Source organism: Balaenoptera acutorostrata, chromosome 15 (assembly GCF_949987535.1).
Source record: "Balaenoptera acutorostrata chromosome 15, mBalAcu1.1, whole genome shotgun sequence".
Taxonomy (NCBI): Eukaryota; Metazoa; Chordata; class Mammalia; order Artiodactyla; family Balaenopteridae; genus Balaenoptera; species Balaenoptera acutorostrata.
The window spans coordinates 65,116,345-65,138,522 of NC_080078.1; the positions used below are offsets into that span (position 1 = coordinate 65,116,345).

Here is a 22,178-nt window from a genome sequence, read left to right on the forward strand (position 1 = left end):
TTCCATTTTAACCCCGATCCAATATAACTTCATCTTAACTTGATTACATTTGCAAAAATCCTATAAGACCAAGTAAAGTCAAATTCTGGGTTCTAGGTGGACGTAAGTTTTGGCGGAGACAGTATTCAACCCAGTACCTAGAATATGTAACCTTTAAAATTTTTAATGTTTTAAATGTTGTTTTAAAAATTCATCATACAGTAAGATTGGCTTTTTTTGGGTGTACGGTTGTATGAATTTTAACACATTTATTGATTCTTGTAACTAATACCACAATCAGGATACAGAACAATTTCATCACACCAAAAGCCTCCCTTGTTCTGTATTTTTGTAGTCATATCCACCCTCAGTTAACCTCTGGCAGCCACAATTTGTTCTTCATTCCTTTAGTTTTGTCTTTTGGAGACTGTCATGTAAATGGAATAGTACATATGTAAACTTTTTTTTTTAAATTATTTGCTTTATTTTATTTTTTTAGTTTTATTTATTTATTTATTTATTTATGGCTGTGTTGGGTCTTCGTTTCTGTGCGAGGGCTTTCTCTCTAGTTGTGGCAAGTGGGGGCCACTCTTCATCGCGGTGCGCGGGCCTCTCACTATCGCGGCCTCTCCTGTTGCGGAGCACAGGCTCCAGACGCGCAGGCTCAGCAATTGTGGTTCACGGGCCTAGTCGCTCTGCGGCATGTGGGATCTTCCCAGACCAGGGCTCGAACCCGTGTCCCCTGCATTGGCAGGCAGATTCTCAACCACTGCGCCACCAGGGAAGCCCTGTGTAAACTTCTTGAGACTGGGTTTCACTCAGTATGATGCCTTTGAGATTCCTCCAAGTTGTTGCATTTTTAAAAAATTTATTGCTGAGTAGTATTCCAGTGTATGCATGTACCGCAGTTTATCGATTTACCTATTGAGAGGGATTGAGTTGTTTGACATATCTTGCAGTTGTGAATAGAGCTGCTTGTAAACATTCTTGTACAGATTTTATATGGACATATGTTTTTATTTCTGTAGGCAGGGTTTCTCAATCTTGGCACTATGACATGTTGGTCTGGATAATTCTTTGTTGTGGAGGGCCATCCTTCACACTGTAGGACATTTAACAACATCCCTGGCTTCTGCCCACTAAATAGCAATAGCACCCACCCCCACCATTGTTTTAAAAAAAAAAAGTCCCAGAGGACAAAATAGCCTCTGATTGAGAACCTCTGCTCTAAGGTAAATACCTAGGAATGGGATTGTTGGGTCATGTGGTAAATGTGTTGAATTTTATAAAAAATGGGCAAAACGTTGTCCAAACTGGATGTGCCATTTTGCTTTTCAACCAGCAGTACATGAGGATGCTTTGCATCCTTGCCAGCCCTTGATATTGTCAGTATTTTCTTGTTTGTTACTCTAATGGGAGCGTCATGGTATCTCATTGTGATAGGGTACTCGTTATTTTCTTTTTTTAATCAGTTCTTTATTTTGAAAAAAATCTACAGAAAAGTTGAAAAAAATAGTATAGTGAATACCTGTAAACACCTTGCTTATATTGACCTCTTGCCACATTTACTTTTTCTCTAGATGTACTTTTAATTTTTTTTTTTTTTTTTTTTTTATAGCTACTTTATTTATTTATTTCTTTATTTTTGGCTGTGTTGGGTCTTCGGTTCGTGCGAGGGCTTTCTCTAGTTACGGCAAGTGGGGGCCACTCTTCATCGCGGTGCAGGGACCGCTCTTCATCGCGGTGCGCGGGCCTTTCACTATCGCGGCCCCTCCCGTTGCGGGGCACAGGCTCCAGACGCGCAGGCTCAGTAGTTGTGGCTCACGGGCCCAGCTGCTCCGTGGCATGTGGGATCTTCCCAGACCAGGGCTCGAACCCGTGTCCCCTGCATTAGCAGGCAGATTCTCAACCACTGCGCCACCAGGGAAGCCCTGTACTTTTAATTTTGCTGAACCATGAGAAAGTCATTTGCAGCCATCATGATACTTCACCCCTGAACACGTTTACGTTACTTCTCCCAAGAAAAAGGATATTTTCCTATAGGACCACGATAGTATGTGTTAGTATTTCTAAGAAAATTAACAATTCCATAATGTCATCTAATATATTCACATTTTCCCAGTTATCACCAAAAGTCTTTTGTGTTTTTGTCCCTACGTATAGGATCCAGTAAAGGTTCACACATTTTGTTGTTTTGTCTTTTTAGTGTCTTGACCTAGAACAGTCCTTTTGCCTCTAGTTTTTCTTCTTTTTTTTTGCCGCACAGCACAGCTTGCAGGGTCTTAGTTCCCCGACCAGAGATTGAACCCCGGCCCTGGCAGTGAAAGCACCTCTTCCTGACCACTGGACTGCCAGGGAATTCCCTTGCCGTTTTAGTTTTTCAGTGTTAATTTTTTAAGAGTCCAGGCCAGGTAACTGGTAGAGTGTCATGTATTTTGGATATAATTATTTCCTCATTATTAGATTCAGGTCAAACATTTTGGGGGCAATAGTACTAGTCTAGGTGATATTGTATACTCATTTTTTTCTTCATTATATCGGGCAGCACATCAATGGTGGAATGTCACTCTAACGGTGTTGGTAAGTTTATTTACTTGGTTAATGTGATACTATAAGATCTCCATAATAATCATATACTTTTCACTTTGTAATTAGTAAGATGTGGTGTAATAATTTGAGGCCATATAAATATCCTGTTTTTTAATAACCTTTTACTATTGTATTAGTTATCTATTGGTGCATAACAAATTATCCCAAAATTTAGCTGCTTAAAATAACAAACTTTTTATCTTACATAGTTTCTGTGGGACAGAAATTCAAGAGTGGCTTAGCTGGATGGGTCTGACCCTGGATCTCTTGAGGTCACAGTCAAGATGTTGGCTGAGGCTGCAGTTATCTGTGAAGGCTACTAGGGCTGGAGAATTAGCCTCTAAGGTGTCTTTCTCATGTGGCTGACAGGTTGGTGCTGGCTCTTGGCAGGAGGCCTCAGTTCCTTGCCACATAGCCTGTTTCCCTGAGAACAAGTAACCCAAAAGAGCAAGTGGCATTGCATTTTTTAAAAAAAACTGTGGTAGAGTGCACACGATATTAAATTTACCATAGTAATCATTTTTAAGTGTATATGTTTCAGTGGTATTAAGTATATTCATATCATTGTGCAGTCATCACCACCATCCACCCCCAGATCTCTTTTCATCTTGCAAAATTGGAACTGTACCCGATCAACGGTAACTCCCCATTTCCTCCTCCTGTGAGCCCAGTTAACCGCCGTTCATTCTGCTTTCTGTCTCTGATTTTGACTACTCTTGGTACCTCATATAAGCGCAGTCATCTTTTTGTGGCTGGCTACTTCACTTAACAAAGTGTGTCCTTAAGGTTCATCCACGTTGTAGCACATGTCAGAATTTCCTTCCTTTTTGAGCCTGAATAATCCATTGTATGTATTTACCACATTTTGCTTATCCATTCATCTGTTAATGGACACTTGGATTGCTTTCACATTTTAGGCATAATGAATAATGCTGCTGCTATGTACAAATACTTCTTCAAGACCCTGCTTTCCATTTTTTGGGGTATATACCAAGAAGTGAAATTGCTGGATCATATGGTAATTCCATTTAAAAAGTTTTAGGAAATACTATACTGTTTCCCACAGCAGCTTACTGTTTTACATTCCTACCAGTATGCACAAGGGTTCTAGTTTCTCCACATTCTTGACAACATTTGTTATTTTCTGGGTTTTTTTTTTTGGTAATAGCCATCCTGTTGGGTGTGAGGTGGTATCTCATTGTGGTTTTGATTTGCATAGTGGTGTTGAGTATCTTTTCACGTACTTAATGGCCATTCTTCTTTGGAGAAATGGCTATTAAAATCTTTGGTCCATTTTTGAATTGACTTGGGTTTTTTGTTGTTGAGTTAGGAGTTCTCTATATATTCTGGATATTAATCCCTTAGATGAATGATTTGAAAATAATTTCTCCCATTTTGTAGGTTGCCTTTTCACTCTTTTGATAGTGTCCTTTGGACATGTTTTAAATTTTCATGAAGTCCAATTTGTTTATTTTTGTTGTTGTTGTTGCCTGTGCCTTTGGTGTCATATATAAAAATCATTACCAAATCCAGTATTGTGAAGCTTTTGCTCTATTTCTAAAAGTTTATAGTTTTAGGTCTTGCATCTAAGTCTTTGACCCTTTTTTAAAAAGAATTTATTTATTATTTATTTGGTTGTGCCAGGTCTTAGTTGCGGCAGGTGGGCTCCTTAGTTGTGGCAGGTGGGCTCCTTAGTTGTGGCAGGTGGGCTCCTTAGTTGTGGCACATGGGCTTCTTAGTTGCAGCAGGTGGGCTCCATTTGTTGGTTTTTGTAAGTGGTGGTAGGTAACAGTCTAACATTATTGTTTTGCAAGTGGATATCCAGTTTTCTCAGAATTGTTTGTTGAAAAGACTGTCCTTTCTGCATTGAAAGGTCTTGGCACCGTGTCAAAAATCATTTTGCCAGGGAATCGTGTGGGAGAGGGGTGTTGGGGGGAAGAATCATTTTGCCATATATGTAAGAATTTATTTCTGGGCTCTCTATTCCAATAGAATAAGTCTATATGTCTGTATTTATGCCACACTGTTTTGATTATTGTAGCTTTGTACTAAGTTTTGAAATCAGAAAATGTGAGTCCTCCAACTTTGTTGTTTCTTTCAAGGTTCTTTTTGCTATTTAGGGTCCCTTGAGATTCCATATGAATTTTAGGATGGATTTTCTATTTCTGAAGGAAACATCATTAAGATTTTGATGGGCTAGACAAGGCAGTTGAGAAGGAGGGAGCGTTTGGAGGTGGGCTTGGCTTGGCGTGCACTCAACACCTTGGGAACGTTATTGCGCGTGGAACGTCTGCTTTTGGCAGACTGTTGCCCAGAAGAAAAGATGTTTGGTTTTCACAAGCCAAAGATGTACCGAAGTGTAGAGGGCTGCTGTATTTGCAGAGCTAAATCCTCCAGTTCTCGATTCACTGACAGTAAACGCTATGAAAAGGACTTCCAAAGCTGTTTTGGGTTACATGAGATTCGTTCAGGAGACATCTGTAATGTCTGTGTCCTGCTTGTGAAAAGATGGAAGAAATTGCCAGCAGGATCAAAAAAAAACTGGAATCATGTGGTAGATGCAAGGGCAGGACCCAGTCTAAAGACTACACTGAAACCAAAGAAAGTGAAAACTCTATCTGGAAACAGGATAAAAAGCACCCAGATCAGTAAACTGCAGAAGGAATTTAAACGTCACAATTCTGATGCTCACAGTACCATCTCAAGTGCCTCTCCAGCTCAATCTCCTTGTGATAGTAACCAGTCAGATGATGGCTCAGATACAGAGATGGCTTCTGGCTCTAACAGAACGCCAGTGTTTTCCTTTTTAGATCTCACATACTGGAAAAAACAGAAAATATGCTGTGGCATTATCTATAAAGGCCGTTTTGGGGAAGTCCTCATTGACACACATCTATTCAAGCCTTGCTGCAGCAATAAGAAAGCAGCTGCTAAGAAGCCGGAGGAGCAGGGGCCAGAGCCTCTGCCCATCTCCACTCAGGAGTGGTGACTGAGGTTTATGTAGAAGGGGAACAAAAAATGATTTAAATTTTGGAAAACACCAACAAAATGACCTTCCTATTTTTAACTTGGATATCTGTTATTCTGCCAAAAGATGATTTCTAGAATAGTTTTGAGTGGGTTATTTTCCCTCCAGTTCCACAAAGTCTGAAGCCAGTATCTAGCTTACTAAAAGAAAAAGAAGTGTACATAATATTTAAGATGCTGAGTATTTCATAGGAAAGCTGAATGCTGCTGTAAAGTGCTCTTTAAGGCTTTTTAAAAAAATCCCCTTCTAATGAATGAAATTAGGGGAATTTCAGGGGACAGAGATGGGATTTGTTGTATGATAAACGTATGTAGTTTTAGTCTTTCTATATCGAGAAGCAGTGGTTGGGGCATTTTTTAAGATATCTGGCTACACTTGTTTTCCTTCGTTATAATAAATTTGTCATAACTCAGTAAACACAGACTTGCCCCTAGAGGTAGCTGTTAATAACTTTGAAATATTAAGGTGTTGCCAAGGTTCTGATGATTCAAACCTGTACTACTGAATATTAAGCAGGACGGACTAAGCTCTCTAGTGCGAATATCTTGAAGGAGTAATATCTAAATATACAGAGGTAACTTGACTGTATATGTTGCATCCTGTGTCACCTCCCTCCATATTGATATTTGATAAAGTTTTTAATTTATATGAAACTTCTAAAGCAGAGTCAAAGTTCCTCTTGGGGAAATGTCAAATCTTTAGGATAGGCAATCCTATATGAATAGTACCAAAGCATTACCCCTTGGTAGAGAATGCACTCTATTAAAAATGTTAAATTATCTGAAAAATAAAATGTGCAAGTCTTCAGGATGGCACATGAAAAACACAAAGGTTAATGCTTCTTGGGGCACATTTCTTAGAGGGCTTGCAAGTGTGTAAATAATTTGTTTATGTTACATGACTGGTGACTTCATTGAAAATCTGCACAATTCAGTTTTAGCTCTGGATTACTTCAGTTGACCTTTGTGAAGGTTTTATCTGTGTAGAATGGTTGTTTGACTTGTTTTAACCTATTAGGGTTTTGGGTTTTGGGTTTTTGTTTTTTATTTTTCATTCTATATTAAAGTAAAATTCTACTAACAGAAAAGAGGTGTGTGTTAATGCTGAGTGGGTTGGTTTTGGTTTGGTTTCTTTTAGTCAGGCTTTCTGAACATTGAGGTGTTAGATGATACATCCTAAATGTGGAGCTCTTCAACTGTAAAACCTTCATTAGAAGCCTTTTACTTGAACCCAAACCAAAGTACTATCTATTGCCTCTTTTCTAAAAGTTCAGGAAGAATATATCACCAGTTCAGACTTTTCATAATGCGGGAGGATCATTTGCCTACCTTGTAATAACATGACTCAGTGCTTATTTTTAAAACTGGATTTTAAAGATTGGATAGTATAAATAACAAGGAGTGAGCCAATTTTTATGGGTATCCTATAGTTTTATAGTTCTTAATCTAAACTTAAAATTTTATATTTCTTCCTTTGGAAAAAACTACAAGCCACCATATGCACAGACTACATAGTGAGTTGTGTCAGCTCTCCCACAGACTTTGAGGTGTATTACCAGAATCCCAGCCATTATCATCTTCCTCCTGAGTTATTTTGAAATGGTTTTTTTTTCCTCTCTTTTTTTTTTGTACATTTTGGCTGCAGTATTGGTGGTAGAATATACTATAATATGGATCATCTCTACTTCTGTATTTATTTATTTATTACTAGACCTCAACCACAGTCTTCTTTTTCCCCTTCCACCTCTCTTTGCCTGTAGGATGTACTGTATGTAGTCATGCACTTTGTATTAATATATTAGAAATCTACAAATCTGTTTTGTACTTTTTATACTGTTGGATACTTATAATCAAAACTTTTACTAGGGTATTGAATAAATTTAGTCTTACTAGAAAATTAAAAAAAAAAAAGATTTTGATGGGATTGCATTGAATCTGTAGATTGCCTTGGGTAGTATTGACATCTTAACAATATTTTGACTTCCGGTACATTAACACAGGATGTCTTTCCATTTATTTGTGTGTCTGTTAATTTCTTTCAGCAGTGTTTTGTGGTTTTCAGGTTACAAGTCTTTTACCTCATTGGTTAAGTTAATTCCTGAGTGTGTCATTATTTTTGATGCTATTAGTAAATGAAATTGTTAATTTCCTATTCAGATTGATAGTGTATAGAAATGCAACTCATTCGTATTGATTTTATATCTTACTACTTTGCTGAATTCATTTATTAGTACTAATAGTTTTTGCGTGTGGAATCTTTAAGGTTTTTTACGTATAAAATATCATCATCAAACAATTTTTTACTCCCTTTCCAAGGTGTATGCTTTTTATTTCTTTTTCTTGCCTAATTGCTCTGGCTTGGACTTCCAGTACTGTATTGAATAGAAGTGTTGAGAGCAGCCATCCTTGCCTTGTTCTTGATCTTAGAGGAGAAGCTTTCATTCTTTCACTGTTGGGTATGATGTCAGCTGTGGGTTTTTCATATATGGCCTTTATTATGTTGAGGTAGGTCCCTTCTATTCCTATTTTTTTTTTTATCATGAAAGGGTGTTTAATTTTGTCAGGTCCTTTTCCTCCATCATGTGTTTTTTTTCCCTTCATTCTGTTAATGTGCATTACATCAGTTGATTTTCATATGTTTAACCATCCTTGCATCCCAGGAATAAGTCCCATGTGGTCATGACATATAATCCTTTTAATATGCTGAGAAATGTCTGTTTCTCCCTGTATTTATTTATTAAAAAAAAAATTTTTTTTTTACTTGGCCACACTGTGCAGCTTGCGGGGTCTTAGTTCCCCAACCAGGGATTAAACATGCACCCTCAGCAGTGAAAGTGCGGAGTCCTAACTGCTGGACCACCAGGGAATTCCCTCTCCCTTTAAATATGTGTTTTTGCTTCATATATTTGGATGGTCTGTTATTAGGTATGTAAATGTTTATAATTATTTATATTCTTGCTGTATTGGACCTTTTTAATAAATTATGCCCTTTGTCTCTTATAACCTTTTTTGATTTAAAGTCCATTTTATGTGACATTAGTATAGTCACTTCTCCCTTTTGGATACTGTTTACATGGGGTATCTTTTTCCATCCTTTCACTTTCAACCTGTTGGTGTCTTTGGATCGAATGTAAGTCTCTTGTAGACAGCATATAATTAGATCATTTTTTTTTTTTTTTTAATTTTTATCTTTTTTTAGCCACACTGTGTGGCTTGTGGGATCTTAGTTCCTTGACCAGGGATTGAACCCGGGCCCTTGGCAGTGAAAGCACGGAGTCCTAACCACCAGGGAATTCTCAATTAGATCATGTTTTAAATCCATTCTGCCAATCTGTCTTTTGATTGGAGAGTTTAATCCATTTGTATGTAATTACTGAGAAAGGAGGACTTACTTCCTCATTTTACTGTTTGTTTTCTATATGCCTTATAGTTTTTTTGACCCTCATTTCCTTCATGACTGTCATTGTGTTTAGTTTATATTTTGTAGTGAAATATTTTTATTATTTTTTCATTTCCTTTTGTGTATATTCTATAATAATTTTCTCTGTGGTTACCATGGGAATTACATTTAACATCCTAAAGTTATAATACTCTAATTTATAACAGCTTAATTTCAGTGACATTCAAAAACTCTGCTTCTTTACTGCTTTGTTACCACTGATTTCAGTTATTGATATCACAAAATGCATCTTTATACATTGTGTGCTGTGGCATTGCCTTTAACGATATAGTCTCTGAAGTTGCATATTGTCACTTCCTGCCACATTCTGTTCATTAGAAGAGAGTCACTAAATCTGGCCTACATTCGAAAGGCATGGGATATTAGGTGCCATCTTTGGCAGGGGGGAGTGTCAAATAGTTTGTAGACATATTTTAAAATTCTGGGACTTCCTGGTGGCGCAGTGGTTAGGAATCCGCCTGCCAATGCAGGGGACACGGGTTTGATCCCTGGTCTGGGAAGATCCCACATGCCGCGGAGCAATGAAGCCCGTGCACCACAACCACTGAGCCTGCACTCTAGAGCCCCCGAGCCACAACTACTGAGCCTGCGTACCACAACTACTGAAGCCCATGCACCTAGAGCCCATGCTCCACAACAAGAGAAGCCACTGCAATGAGAAGCCCGCACACCGAAACGAAGAGTAGCCTCGCTCGCTGCAACTAGAGAAAGCCCGCACACAGCAACGAAGATCCAACACAGCCAAAAATAAATAAATAAATAAATACATTTTTTTAAAAATGCTAACATCTGTTCTTGCCTAGCTCAGTTATTTACATTAGAGGTTCTAAAATGATGATTCTTTCATTCCTTCATTATTAAGCTGAGCTGAATTTTGCTGGGAAACTATTTGGAGGCTTGTCATGGGGACTGAGTATTTCCTGTTCCTGTTTTTTATTACATTTTAATATTTTTTATATTTATCTGAAAATCTGGTTTATTAGATTACTTAACATTTCTGTGCCTGTTTCATCATTAAAATGAAATGGGTGTAGTAATATCTACCTTAGAGGGAGTGTATTAATTTCCTGTGACTGCTGTAACAAATTACCACAAACTTAGCGTCTTAAAATAACAGAAACTTGGGACTTCCCTCGTGGTCCAGTGGTATAGAATCTGCCTTCCAATGCAGGGGACGCAGGTTCCATCCCTGACAGGGACTAAGATCCCACATGCCGAGGGGCAACTAGAGCCCACGTGCTCTGGAGCCCGTCCGCCACAACTAGAGAAGAGGAAACCCGCACACCACAAGTGGAGAGAAGTCAGCGCGCCGTAACAACAGATCCTGTGTGCCGCAACTAAGACCTAATGCAAAAATATAAAAAATAAATTTTTTTAAAAACTACTTTAAAATAACAGAAACCTTTTTTCTCACGGTTCCGGAGGCCACAAGTCTGATATCAAGGTGTCAGAAGGGCCCCGTTCCGTCCAGAGCTCTAGGAGAGAATCCTTCCATGCCTTTTCCAGCTTCTCGTGGCTCCAGATATTCCTTGGCTTGTGGCTGCATGATTCTAATCTCTGCCTGTCTTCATATGGCCCTCTTCTCTCCTCTGTGTCTCTGATAAGGACAGTTGTCATTGGATTTAGGGTCCACCTGGATAATCCAGGATGATCTTATCTTGAGATTGTTTTTTTTTTTTCCCCCTCTGCCACCCGGCATGTGGGATCTTAGTTTCCCGACCAGGGATGGAAGCCACGCCCCCTGCATTGGCAGCGTGGAGTCTTAACCACTGGACTGCCAGAGAAGTACCAAGATTCTTAATTATATCTGTAAAGACACTTTTTTCCAAATAAAGTCACATTCATCAGTTTCAGGGAATAGGATGTGGACATATCTCTTTGGGAACCACTATTCAACCCATTACAGGGAGAGCGTATTAAATGAGTTACCACATGTAGAATTCTTTAAAACTGTTTCCAGCATGTGATTATTCAACAAACTAATTATTTTTTGTTATTATGATGCTTGTGATTTATAGCAGCCTCCTGAATTTAATACTTTCTCTCTTTTATACCGCTATTTTAGCAGTTTAAATTTCCATACCTGTCACCCATACCTAGGGTGACTGTATCTCATGGTTTGCCTAGTATAGTCCTGGTTTATTCCTGTTGACTTTTAACTGACCAAGAGTTCAATTTTTTTAATATACTCTTTCTCTCAACTCCATCTGAATTCCAAGGGTGCCAACCCTGTTTATGATTTTTGTTTTTTGTTTTTTTCCTCACTGCACAGCTTGCAGGATATTAGTTCCCCAACCAGGGATCGAACCTGTGCCCCCTGCAGTGGAAGCACGGAGTCCTAACCACTGGACCACCAGGGAATTTTCTGTGTTTTTTTTTTTTTGCTCTTGGTGTTGCTTTGTCATGAATATGTTTTATGTTCACAAGTTTGTATAGTTACCCCAAACTAGTTGGCTTTTGAGATAAAATTTTTTGCCTTTTTTCACTTAAAAGTTTTTCTGCTTTTCACTTTGTCCATGGTGCTGGTCAATTTTCTAGGTTATTATGTAGTCTTTTGGGTTTTCTGTGAAGACATTCACATTGCCTGTGAATTACAAGTTTTGTTTCTAATGTAACAGCAGAGCTAGGGCTTGGTGCCCCTTTTGTTGATTTTTATAGTCAATTCTTTTTCTCTTGTGCTTATTTCTCCTCTGTGACCTGTTAGTTGACTAAACTTGAGGAAATCCCCTATTCTCTTCCTGTTGTCTTTTCACCCACAGGTGATTGTCTTCTGGGTCATCTTGTCTGAATTTCCCCTCCCCACAAAGTCAAAATTATTTACTACCACCTGTACTTCCTTACTCATGTGAGGAAATTTTTACATATAGAGAATACAGTGTCAGGACTTCCCTGGTGGTCCAGAGGGTAAGACTCTGTCTCGGGACTTCCCCAGTGCAGGGGGCCCAGGTTTGATCACTGGTCAGGGAACTAGATCCCACGTGCATGCTGCAATTAAAAAAAAGATCTGGCGTGATGGCAACTAAGACATGGCACAGCCTAAATAAATAAATATTTTAAAAAAATAGAGTATAGTGTCGATTTTCTGTAATTCTGATTACTATGGCTCTCCCTCACATTTTAATTTCTAGGCAGGCAGAAGCCCTCTTTGTAAATCTGTGCTGTTTGCTATTACGACGGGAAGCTTTCTGCAGAGTATATTTGTTGGCTGCTCTTATATTGTCATTATAGATCTAAGAACAACAACAACAACAGCAAAATCACCCTTTATTACCTCACTTATTCACAAAGAGGCTCTTATGTATAGGTTACTAGTGCTCCCATTTATTTGGAGAAATGCTGGACAATGGTGAGTGCTTTGGATTGTAATAGATATTTTTAAGCCTTTTAATGTCTCAGTAAGAAAGATATCCTACATTCAAGGAGTTAGAGAAAAATTCATTTTGAGTATAATAACTTTTTCATGTTTATTTTGATTCAACATATATTTGAGAGCTTACTATTAATATACTTCAGATACTCTGTAAGGTTCTAGTGATGTAAGGATGAATTGCCTTGACTTCAAGAAGACAGTTTGAAAGATGAGAGGGATTTGCAAACAGATAATAAGAGACAGCTGTTGAACACTTTACTGGGTTTAAGCCTTTCTATATGACTTTACAGGTATTATCTCAGCCTTTAAACCGAAACTACAATTAAGTTATCCCTGTTGTATGGATGAAGAAAGTAATTCAATAATTTGCTTAAGTAATAGTGCTGAGATGTGGATCTAGATTTATTTGACTCCAAAGCCTGCACATTTAATTACTGTGTTATAATATCTCTTGGAATACATACTCTAGGGTAGACTAGAAGAAGAAATTAATTATTTCTGCTTTGAAGTTTAGGGAAGGCTACCAGATGAGATGCTTGAGCAGAATGTTGACGGATAAGAGAAGACCAGATGACTGGGAATTTAGGGAAATTGCAGGGCAAAGTTTGAAGAGAAGGAACAGGATAAATAAATCACAGAAGTATTAAACAGATGACATTTTGGGGAATGAAGAACTTCATTTCTGTGTGATTGGAGCATGGGTTATGTATGGGAGAATGGTATGTGAAATAAGAGAATAGGCAAGTCAGGATCATGGCAGATCATCAGAGGTGTAGAAAGTTCATCTTAAAAATCCTTTGACAACACTGTGTGGACAGATTGGGGTAAGGCAAAGAGAAATACTGAAATGAGTACGATAGTACAGGGAGAGCCAAATGAAGGGAATAGTTATGGGGATAAAGAGGAAGATGTAAAAAAAAATTAATTATAAGATATTCTACCCATATCCAACTGTTTTATTCTAATGTCTTAAGAAATTTTGCCTCTTCCATATTTCCCAGTTTTAAGCCATCATGGTGATATATGTAGGATGTTATCATTTTTCACTTTGATGCTTGAGAGCAGGTGTTAGCAAACTAGACCCGTGGGACGAATCTGGCCCTCGCCTGTTTTTATAAATAAAGTGTTATTGGAATAAAATACATTTTATGTGTTGTCTGTGACCACTGTCACACTACAGTGGCAGTTGAGCAGTTGTGACAGAGATCATACAGCCCACAACTGTGAAATATTTACTCTCTGGCCCTTTACAGAAAAACTTTGCAGAGCAGCAGATTGAAGACATTCTTTGATCTAATAACTAAAGTGCACGTGATAGTGCTTACTTAATACTATATGTTGGGCTTTGTTAACTAGGTGACTGACCACATCAGTCATTCGGAATCTACCCATAGTGTATTTGGAAATTTTTTGAGCCCAGGCCACGGCAGTGAGAGCACCAAGTCCTAACCACGGCACCACCAGGGAATTCCCATGGAAATTATATTAATTAGACTTTCCCAAATTGCAAGGTTTTTTTAGGTTATGGGAGGTTAATGTAAAGTTGTTTATGAAAATAAAGAATGGAAAACTCAACTGCATAGTCAGGTTTCAAAAGGAAAAACAGGACATGTTGCTAGTCAGTCCTCACAAGGACCGAAAAGTAGTTTGAAGCTGCAGAATTATTCAAGATTACAGCATAGCCCAGGCAACCAAGTTATTTTGTCAGCCTGGCAGTGCAGGTATCAGTTGATTCCCAATTCCAGTGCTCCGACAAACTGAAATCTGTATACAGAGCTTGCAATTTCACACTACTCAAGAGCTGACCAAACTGGTGTTGGGGAGAGTTTTCACACTAGTTACTTCTTTACCCTAAATGTTTTTTTTTTAATGGCACTCTGTTTTTGTTTAATGAATATAGTATCTTTTCATCTCTCTGAGGATATTAATATATTTTGCTTTTCTTTGGCATCACTTTTCTTGATAGAAGCTTTCCACAACTTTATCATGTTTAAGGATGTGGGCAGACTGCGGGCTGTGAGTGCATGTAGAGAGGAGAGGGCTTGTTAACTGAGAACCTCACTATAGGGTTACCTGGTGGACTGTTTGGGGAACTTGATAAGAAGGCTTGTCCTATCTCCTGCCTGGGTGGTTAAGTCTTGACTACAGTGAGCTGGGAGCCCAGTGGGAAAAAAGGATGGGAATTTAGTCATTCCGTTTGCGTATGTTCCTTTAATTCTTGTGTTCTTGATACTGTTGTTCAGCCTTCAACTGTGCCTGGCATCTTCCATTGCAGAGATGCTTGAGGAAAAAAAAAACAGACCTGAGCCTTTTGGTGTCAAGTAGGGGATTTAGGAATCAAAATGCTTGGTAAGCAGCCTTCAACCAATTCTACTTCTGTGTCCCAATTTTACTTTCTACTTCCAAAATTGACTGGTATCTTCTCTTGGGGGCACTGCAAGTAAACAAACCATCTTGGTTCTTGGCTTTTCCCTGTTGCCAACATAGGATAGGAGTCTACTTTATTGAGTGTGCTGTCAAATAGCATTGGTCCATCTGCTTTGTAGCTTACTGAAGTTATTGTACTTGTTTGTTGTTATCTCTACTTCTCTTTTTCCTGAACTTTACTATTATTACTTTTTTAATTTTTAAAATTTCTTCACCAGAGTTTAGGGGAAATTTGAAAGGGGATTCAGATGCATATGTGTAATCTATCATCTTTTTGTGAAAGTCCTTTCCCCACATATTTTTTTTCTTTTGTTTACTTTTTGCATTCTTTTGGATTCATACATTTTTCCCTCAAATATTTTTTTCTCCATAGTGATTTGGAATTTGTGCACTGTTTTTATTTTTTTACTGCTTCTCTTTGAAATTGTTTTAATTGATTGATTGATTGATTGCTGTGTGGCTTGTGGGACCTTAGTTCCTTGACCAGGGATCGAACCCATGCCCACAGGGCAATGAAAGCAGTCTTAAGCACTGGACCTCCACGGAATTCCCTGAAATTTTGACTTGCATATTAACTTCGCAAAACTGATCAGTATCTTTGCCTTGTCCTGCACAATACAAGGATCTTGGAACAATTAACTCCAGTTACCTCCATTCCTGACTTTAATGCTGTTATTCAGTATTTTAGCTTTGTATTTTTAAATCCCCAAATAAGACATTGTTTTGTGTGTTTTATTTTTTTAATTCTTTTTTAAAATTTATGTATTTATTTATTTAGGCTGTGCCGGGTCTTAGTTGTGGCATGCGGGATCTTCTTTGTGCGATCTTTAGTTGCAGCATGTGGGCTCTTAGTTGCGGCATCAGCCTTCTTAGTTGTGGCATGTGGATTCTTAGTTGCAGCATGCATGTGGGATCTAGTTCCCTGACCAGGGAATGAACCTGGGCCCCCTGCATTGGGAGTGTGGAGTCTTACCCACTGGACCACCAGGGAAGTCCTATGTTTTGTATATTTTAGATTTACCTAATGTTTACCACTTCCTTAGTCACTTTTATATCTTGAGTTGCAGAGCTTCCTTTGAGGATCATTTTACTTATTCTTCAGGTACATCCTTTGGAAATTCTTCTAGTGAAGGTCCATTGGTAGTAAAATATTTTAGTCTAGAAGAAATTTTTCCCCTAAATTTTGTTTCTTGTTTTAAACACCTTTATTGAGATATAGTTCACATACCATACAGTATACCTATTTAAAATGTACAATTCAGTAGCTTTTAGTATATTCGGAGTTGTGCGTCCATCACCACAATCAATTTGAAAACGTCATTGCCCCCCATATAATCCTGGTGCCCCCTTAACTGTCACTCTCAATCTACATCCACTCAGCCCTAGCCCTAGCCAGCCAATAATTGACTTACCATCTCTGTAGATTTGTCTACTCTGGGCATTTCATATAAATGGAACCATAAAATATATTGTTCTTTGTGACTGGCTTCTTTCACTTAGCATAATATTTCAAGGTTTATCCCTGATATAACATTTAACGAGTGCTTCATTTCTTTTTATTGCTGAATTTCTTTTTATTGTATGAATATACCACATTTTATTTATCTGTTCATTAGTTGATGGACATTTGTGTTGGTTCTGTTTCTGACTATTATGAATAATGCTGCTGTAAACAGTTATGTTCAAGTTTTTGTGTGGACATATGTTTTCGTTTCTCTTGGGAATATACCTAGGAGTAAAATTGCCTATTACCTATGGTAATGCAGTGTTTAACTTTTTGAGGAACCATAAAACTTTATTTCACTGCAGCTGCACTATCTTACATTTTTACTAGCAATGTGTGAGGGTTCTTCGTATCCTTGTCAACACTTGTTACTTATCATTTTGAATAGCTATTCTAGTAGGTGTAAAGTGGGTATCATTGTGGTTTTTATTTGCATGTCTCTGGCTAATGATGTTTAGCATCTTTTCATGTGCTTATTGGTCGTTTGTATATCTTCTTTGGAGAAATGCCGTTTCAGTCCTTTTGACAATTTTGTAGTCATTTGTCTTTTTGTGTTGAGTTGTAAAAGCTCTTTATATATTCTAGATACTTACATTGGATATATGATTTACAAAGATTTTCTCCCATTTTGTGGGTGGGCTTCTCACTTTCTTGATGGTGTTTTTGAAACACAAGAGTTTAAAATTTTGATTTATATCCAATTTTTATGTTGTTGGTTTTGGTGTTATAGCTAAGAAACCATTGTCTATCTAATGCAACGTCACACAGAATTATATCTGTTTTCTTCTACCAAATTTTTGGTTTTAGCTCTTACATTTAGGTGTATGATCTACTGTGAGTTAATTTTTGTCCATGGTTGTGAGGTAGGAATCTCTTGCATGTGAATATCCATTAGTTCCAGGACCATTTGTTGAAAAGTTTGTCTTAGTACCCTTGTCAAAAATCAGTTGGTCGTAGATATTTGGGTTTATTTCTGAACTCAGTTCTATTCCATTAATCTATATCTATGCTTAAATAACGCACTGTCTTGATTACTGTAGCTTTGTAGTAAGTTTTCAAATTGGGAAGTGTGAATCCTCCGACCTTGTTCTTCTTTTTCGAGATTGTTTTGACTATTCCTGGTCCTTTGTATTTCCATATGAAGTTTAGAATCAGCTTGTGAATTTCTGCGAAAAGGCAGTTGGGATTTTGATTGTGATTGTGTTTAATCTGTAGATCATTTGGGGGTTAATCTGTAGATCATTTGGGGGACTGTTACCATCTTAACAATGTCAAGTCTTCTAATTCACGAACATTGGATGACTTTACATTCATCTAGGTCATCTTTTTTGGGGGGGGCACTGCATTGGGTCTTTGTTGCTGCACATGGGTTTTCCCTAGTTGCAGCGAGGGGGGGCTGCTCTTTGTTGTGGTGCTCGCGCTTCTCATTGCAGTGGCTTCTCTTGTTGGCAGAGCACGGGCTCTACGCGCGTGGGCTTCAGTAGTTGTGGCTCGCAGGCTCTAGAGCGCAGGCTCAGTAGTTGTGGTGCACGGGCTTCGTTGCTCTGTGGCATGTGGGATCTTCCTGGACCAGGGGTCGAACCCATGTCCCCTGCATTGGCAGGCAGATTCTTAACCACTGCGCCACCAGGGAAGTCCCTAGGTCCTCTTTTTTTTTTAAACATCTTTATTGGAGTATAATTGCTTTACAGTGGTGTGTTAGTTTCTGCTTTATAACAAAGTGAATCAGTTATACATACGTTCCCATATCTCTTCCCTCTGCGTCTCCCTCCCTCCCACCCTCCCTATCCCACCCCCCCTATCCCACCCCTCTAGGTGGTCACAAACCACTGAGCTGATCTCCCTGTGCTATGCGGCTGCTTCCCACTAGCTATCTATTTTACGTTTGGTAGTGTATATATGTCCATGCTACTCTCTCACTTTGTCACAACTTACCCTTCTCCCTCCCCATATCCTCAAGTCCATTCTCTAGTAGGTCTGTGTCTTTATTCCCGTCTTACCCCTAGGTTCTTCATGACCTTTTTTTTTTTTTTTTTTAAATTATTTTTGGCTGCATTGTGTCTTCGTTGCTGCACATGGGCTTTCTCTAGTTTCGGCGAGCGGGGGCTACTCTTTGTTGCAGTGTGTGGTTTTCTCATTGCAGTGGCTTCTCTTGTTGCGGAGCACGGGCTCTAGGTGTGTGGGCCTCAGTAGTTGTGGCTCACAGGCTCTAGAGCGCAGGCTCAATAGTTGTGGTGCATGGGGTTAGTTGCTCTGCGGCATGTGGAATCTTCCCGGACCAGGGCTTGAACCCATGTCCCCTGCATTGGCAGGCGGATTCTTAACCACTGCGCCACCAGGGACGTCCCAAGATTTCCTTTATTTTTAAAAGAATTTTTTACAGCTGAGTAGTAGTCCATTATATATATACTTCATCTTCTTCATCCATGGATAGGCACTTAGGTTGTTTACATATCTTGGCTATTGTATATACTGCTGGATTGAACATAGGTATGCATATATCTTTTCAAATTAGATGTTTTTGAATTCTTTGGATAAATACCTAGAAATGGAGTAGCTGGATCATATTGTAGTTCTATTCTTAATTTTTGAGAACTCTCCATACTGTTTTCCATAGTGGCTACAGTAATTTACACTCCTGCCAACAGTGTATGAGGATTCCCTTTTCTTTACATCCTCTCCAACACTTTTTATTTCTTGCTTTTTTGATAATAGTTGTTCTAATGGTATGAGGTGATAACTCATTTGTGGTTTTGATTTGCATTTCCATAATACTTAGTGATGTTGAACATCTTTTCCTGTCCCTGTTCGTTATCTGTATGTCTTTGGAAAAGGGTCTCTTCACCTCCTCTGCCCATTCTTAATCGGGTGGTTTATTTTTTGGTTGTTCTTTATGTATTTTGAATATTAACTCCTTATTGGATATGATTTGCAAATATCTTCTCTGAGTAGGTAGGTTGAATTTTCATTTTGTCGATGGTTTCCTTTGCTGTGTGGAAGCTTTTTAGTTTGATGTAGTCCCATTTGTTTATTTTTGCTTTTGTTTGCCTTGCCTGAGGAGATATATCCAGAAAGATATTGCTAAGACTGATGTGTGTTTTCTTCTAGGAGTTTTATGGTTTCAGGTCTTACATTCAAGTCCTTAATCCATTTTGAGTTGACATTGTGTATGGTGTAAGATAGTGGTCTAGTTTCATTCTTTTGCATGTAACTGTCCAGTTTTCCCAACATCATTTATTGAAGAGACTATACTTTCTCCACTGTATGTTCTTTGCTCTTGTTTTGTAAATTAATTGTCACATATGTGTGTGTTTATTTCTGAATTCTCAATTCTGTTCCATTGATCTATGTCACTTTTTCTGCCAATACCATGCTGTTTTGATTACTATAGCTTTGTAATATAATTTGAAATCAGAGTGAATGATACTTCAAGCTTTGGGTTTTTTTCCCCCATTCAGGATTGCTTTGGCTATTTGGGGCCTTTTGTGGCTCCATACAGATTTTAGGATTTTGTTGTTGTTGTTCTATTTCTGTGAAAAATGTCATTGGGATTTTGATAGGGATTGCATTGATTCTGTAGATTGCTTTAGGTAATACGGACATTTAAAAATGTTAATTCTTCCAGTCCCTGAGCATGAATACCTTTACATTTTTTTGTGTTGTCTTAAATTTCTTTCAAGAATGTCTTTAAGTTTTCAGTGTACAGGTCTTTCACCTACCTAGTTAAATTTGTTCCTAGGTATTCTTTTTGTTGGTTGTAAATGAGATTTTTTTGTTAATTGTTTTCTGATGATTCATTGTTAGTGTATAGAACAGACTTGTATATTGATATTTTTACTCTGCAACTTAGTGTATTTGTTTATTTTTAATAGCTTTTTGGGTTTTTTAAAAATATATAAAAACATGTTATATTTATATCTTCTCTGATTTTTAATAAATTGTAGGACACTTATCTAGTGTTGGAGAATTGCTTGTTGGTGTGGGGAACCTACTCACCGCACTCACTCACATGTGGGAATTGGTGACTGGAACCTTTACGCTGTTAAGAGAATGAAAAGAGAAGCCATAGGCTGTGAGAAAATATTTGCAAAACACATAAAGGACTTATATTTAAAATATACAAATAACTCTTAAAATGCGACAGTAAGAAAACAAATAATAAATGAGCAGAATATCTGAACAGATATCTCACCAAACAGTGTACATAGATGGTAAATAAGCATATGAAAAGAGGCTCAACATCATATGTCATATGGGAATTACAAACTAGGCCAGTGGTGAAACATCATTGTACACCTGTTAGACTGGCTAAATTCCAAAAAACTAACACTACCAAATGCTTGTGAGGATATGGAGCAGTAGCAATTCTACTTCAATCCTAATAGGAATGCAAAATGGTACAGCCACTTTGGAAAACCATTTGGCAGAGCTAAAACGTAGGTTTACCCTTATCATCCAGTAATTGTAGTCCTGTTTACCCAACTGTGTCGAAAACTTACATCCACAAGGAACCTGAACATGAATACTTATAGCAGCTTTATTTATAATTGCCAAAAACTGGAAGCAACTAACATATCCTTCAGTAGGCAAATGTATATACTGTGGAATAAACACACATGAAATATTACTCAGCAATTAAAAAAAAAAAAGCTGCCAAGCTCTGAAAAGATATGGAGGAAACTTTAATCATACTGCTGAGTGAAAGAAGCCAGGCTGAGGCTCTAAATTGTGTGATTCCACCTATCTGACATCCTGGAAGAGGCAAAATTATAGAAACAGTAAATAGATAAGTAGTTGCCAGAGGTTTTTAGTGAGGGAAGAGAGATGAGTAGGTGAAGCACAGGGGATTTTTAGGGTTGTGAGATTATTCTGTGTGATACTGTAATAGTGGATACATGGCAGTTATGTGTTTGTCAAAATCCATAGGACTGTATAATGTTCACAAAGAGGGAACCCAAATATAAATTGCGGACATTAGTTAATTAGAAAAACAACAACTGTGGAATATTCTAGACACTGATTAGCAAGGCAGACAAGGTTGCCTACCTTTGTGGACCTTATAGTCAGTAAAAAATTTAATCAGAAAAATTTCAGTGGTGTGATAGAAAGTAATAGGATGGCTACATTAGATTGAGTAGTCAGGGAAGACCTCTCTGAGTATTTGAGTATTAACTTGAGACCTGAATATAAGATGTTAGCTATTTAAAGGTAAGAGGGAAAAACATTCCCAGCAGAGGGAAGAGTTAGTGGAAAGCCTGTAAGTCTGGAATGACCTTAGTATGTTTAAGAAATAGAAAGAAATCCAGATTTGCAGTGTGTAAGGGGGAGAATGATATGAGGAGAAGTCAGTAGAGTAGGTCATGGATGGAATGTAGTGGGACTTCTGTAAGCCAGGGTGAGGAATTTGGATTCTATTTTAGGTGAGATAGGTAATTATTGGATAATTAAGCAGAGTAGAGCATGATCTAACTTTCATGTTTAAAAGAGTGCCCTAGTTGCTGTGTGGAGAATGGGTGGTGGGAGGGAGAGGGAGCAGGTGCAGAAGCAGGGAGACCAATTTAGTGACTTGTAGTAATTTGTTGACAGGGAAGGGATGGGTGTTTGTGGCTTAGACTAAGATGGTTAAGAAGAGGAGAAAAATAAGCATACATTTTAAGGTATACAGCAGGGTATATTTTGCAGGTAGTATCTTTAGAACGTGGTAATGAGGGAAAGATAATGCCCACAGCTTTGGCTTGTGCAACTGGATGGATGGTGGTGCTATTGAGGCCAGGGAGAGTTTCAATTTAGTCTTTTTTTGTTTGTTTTTGGCTGTGGTGGGT

The 22,178-nt window shown here is 38.1% G+C and overlaps 2 protein-coding genes across 5 annotated transcripts in view; both read left to right on the top strand.

Moving 5' to 3' along the window:
- ITCH (itchy E3 ubiquitin protein ligase) overlaps positions 1 to 22,178 on the top strand; it is a 126,854-nt gene that overhangs the window by 18,442 nt on the left and 86,234 nt on the right. The gene's annotated exons all lie outside the window — the stretch shown is intronic.
- LOC103003269 (SIN3-HDAC complex-associated factor-like) lies at positions 4,794 to 5,932 on the top strand. The gene has a single exon (XM_057529148.1). It carries the CDS (start codon positions 4,892 to 4,894, stop codon positions 5,555 to 5,557), a length of 666 nt encoding a protein of 221 aa, XP_057385131.1. The 5' UTR covers positions 4,794 to 4,891; the 3' UTR covers positions 5,558 to 5,932.

Bases quoted from the DNA above. Each gene is read 5' to 3' on its own strand.
- LOC103003269 (XM_057529148.1), top strand. From the start codon at position 4,892: ATGTTTGGTTTTCACAAGCCAAAGATGTACCGAAGTGTAGAGGGCTGC.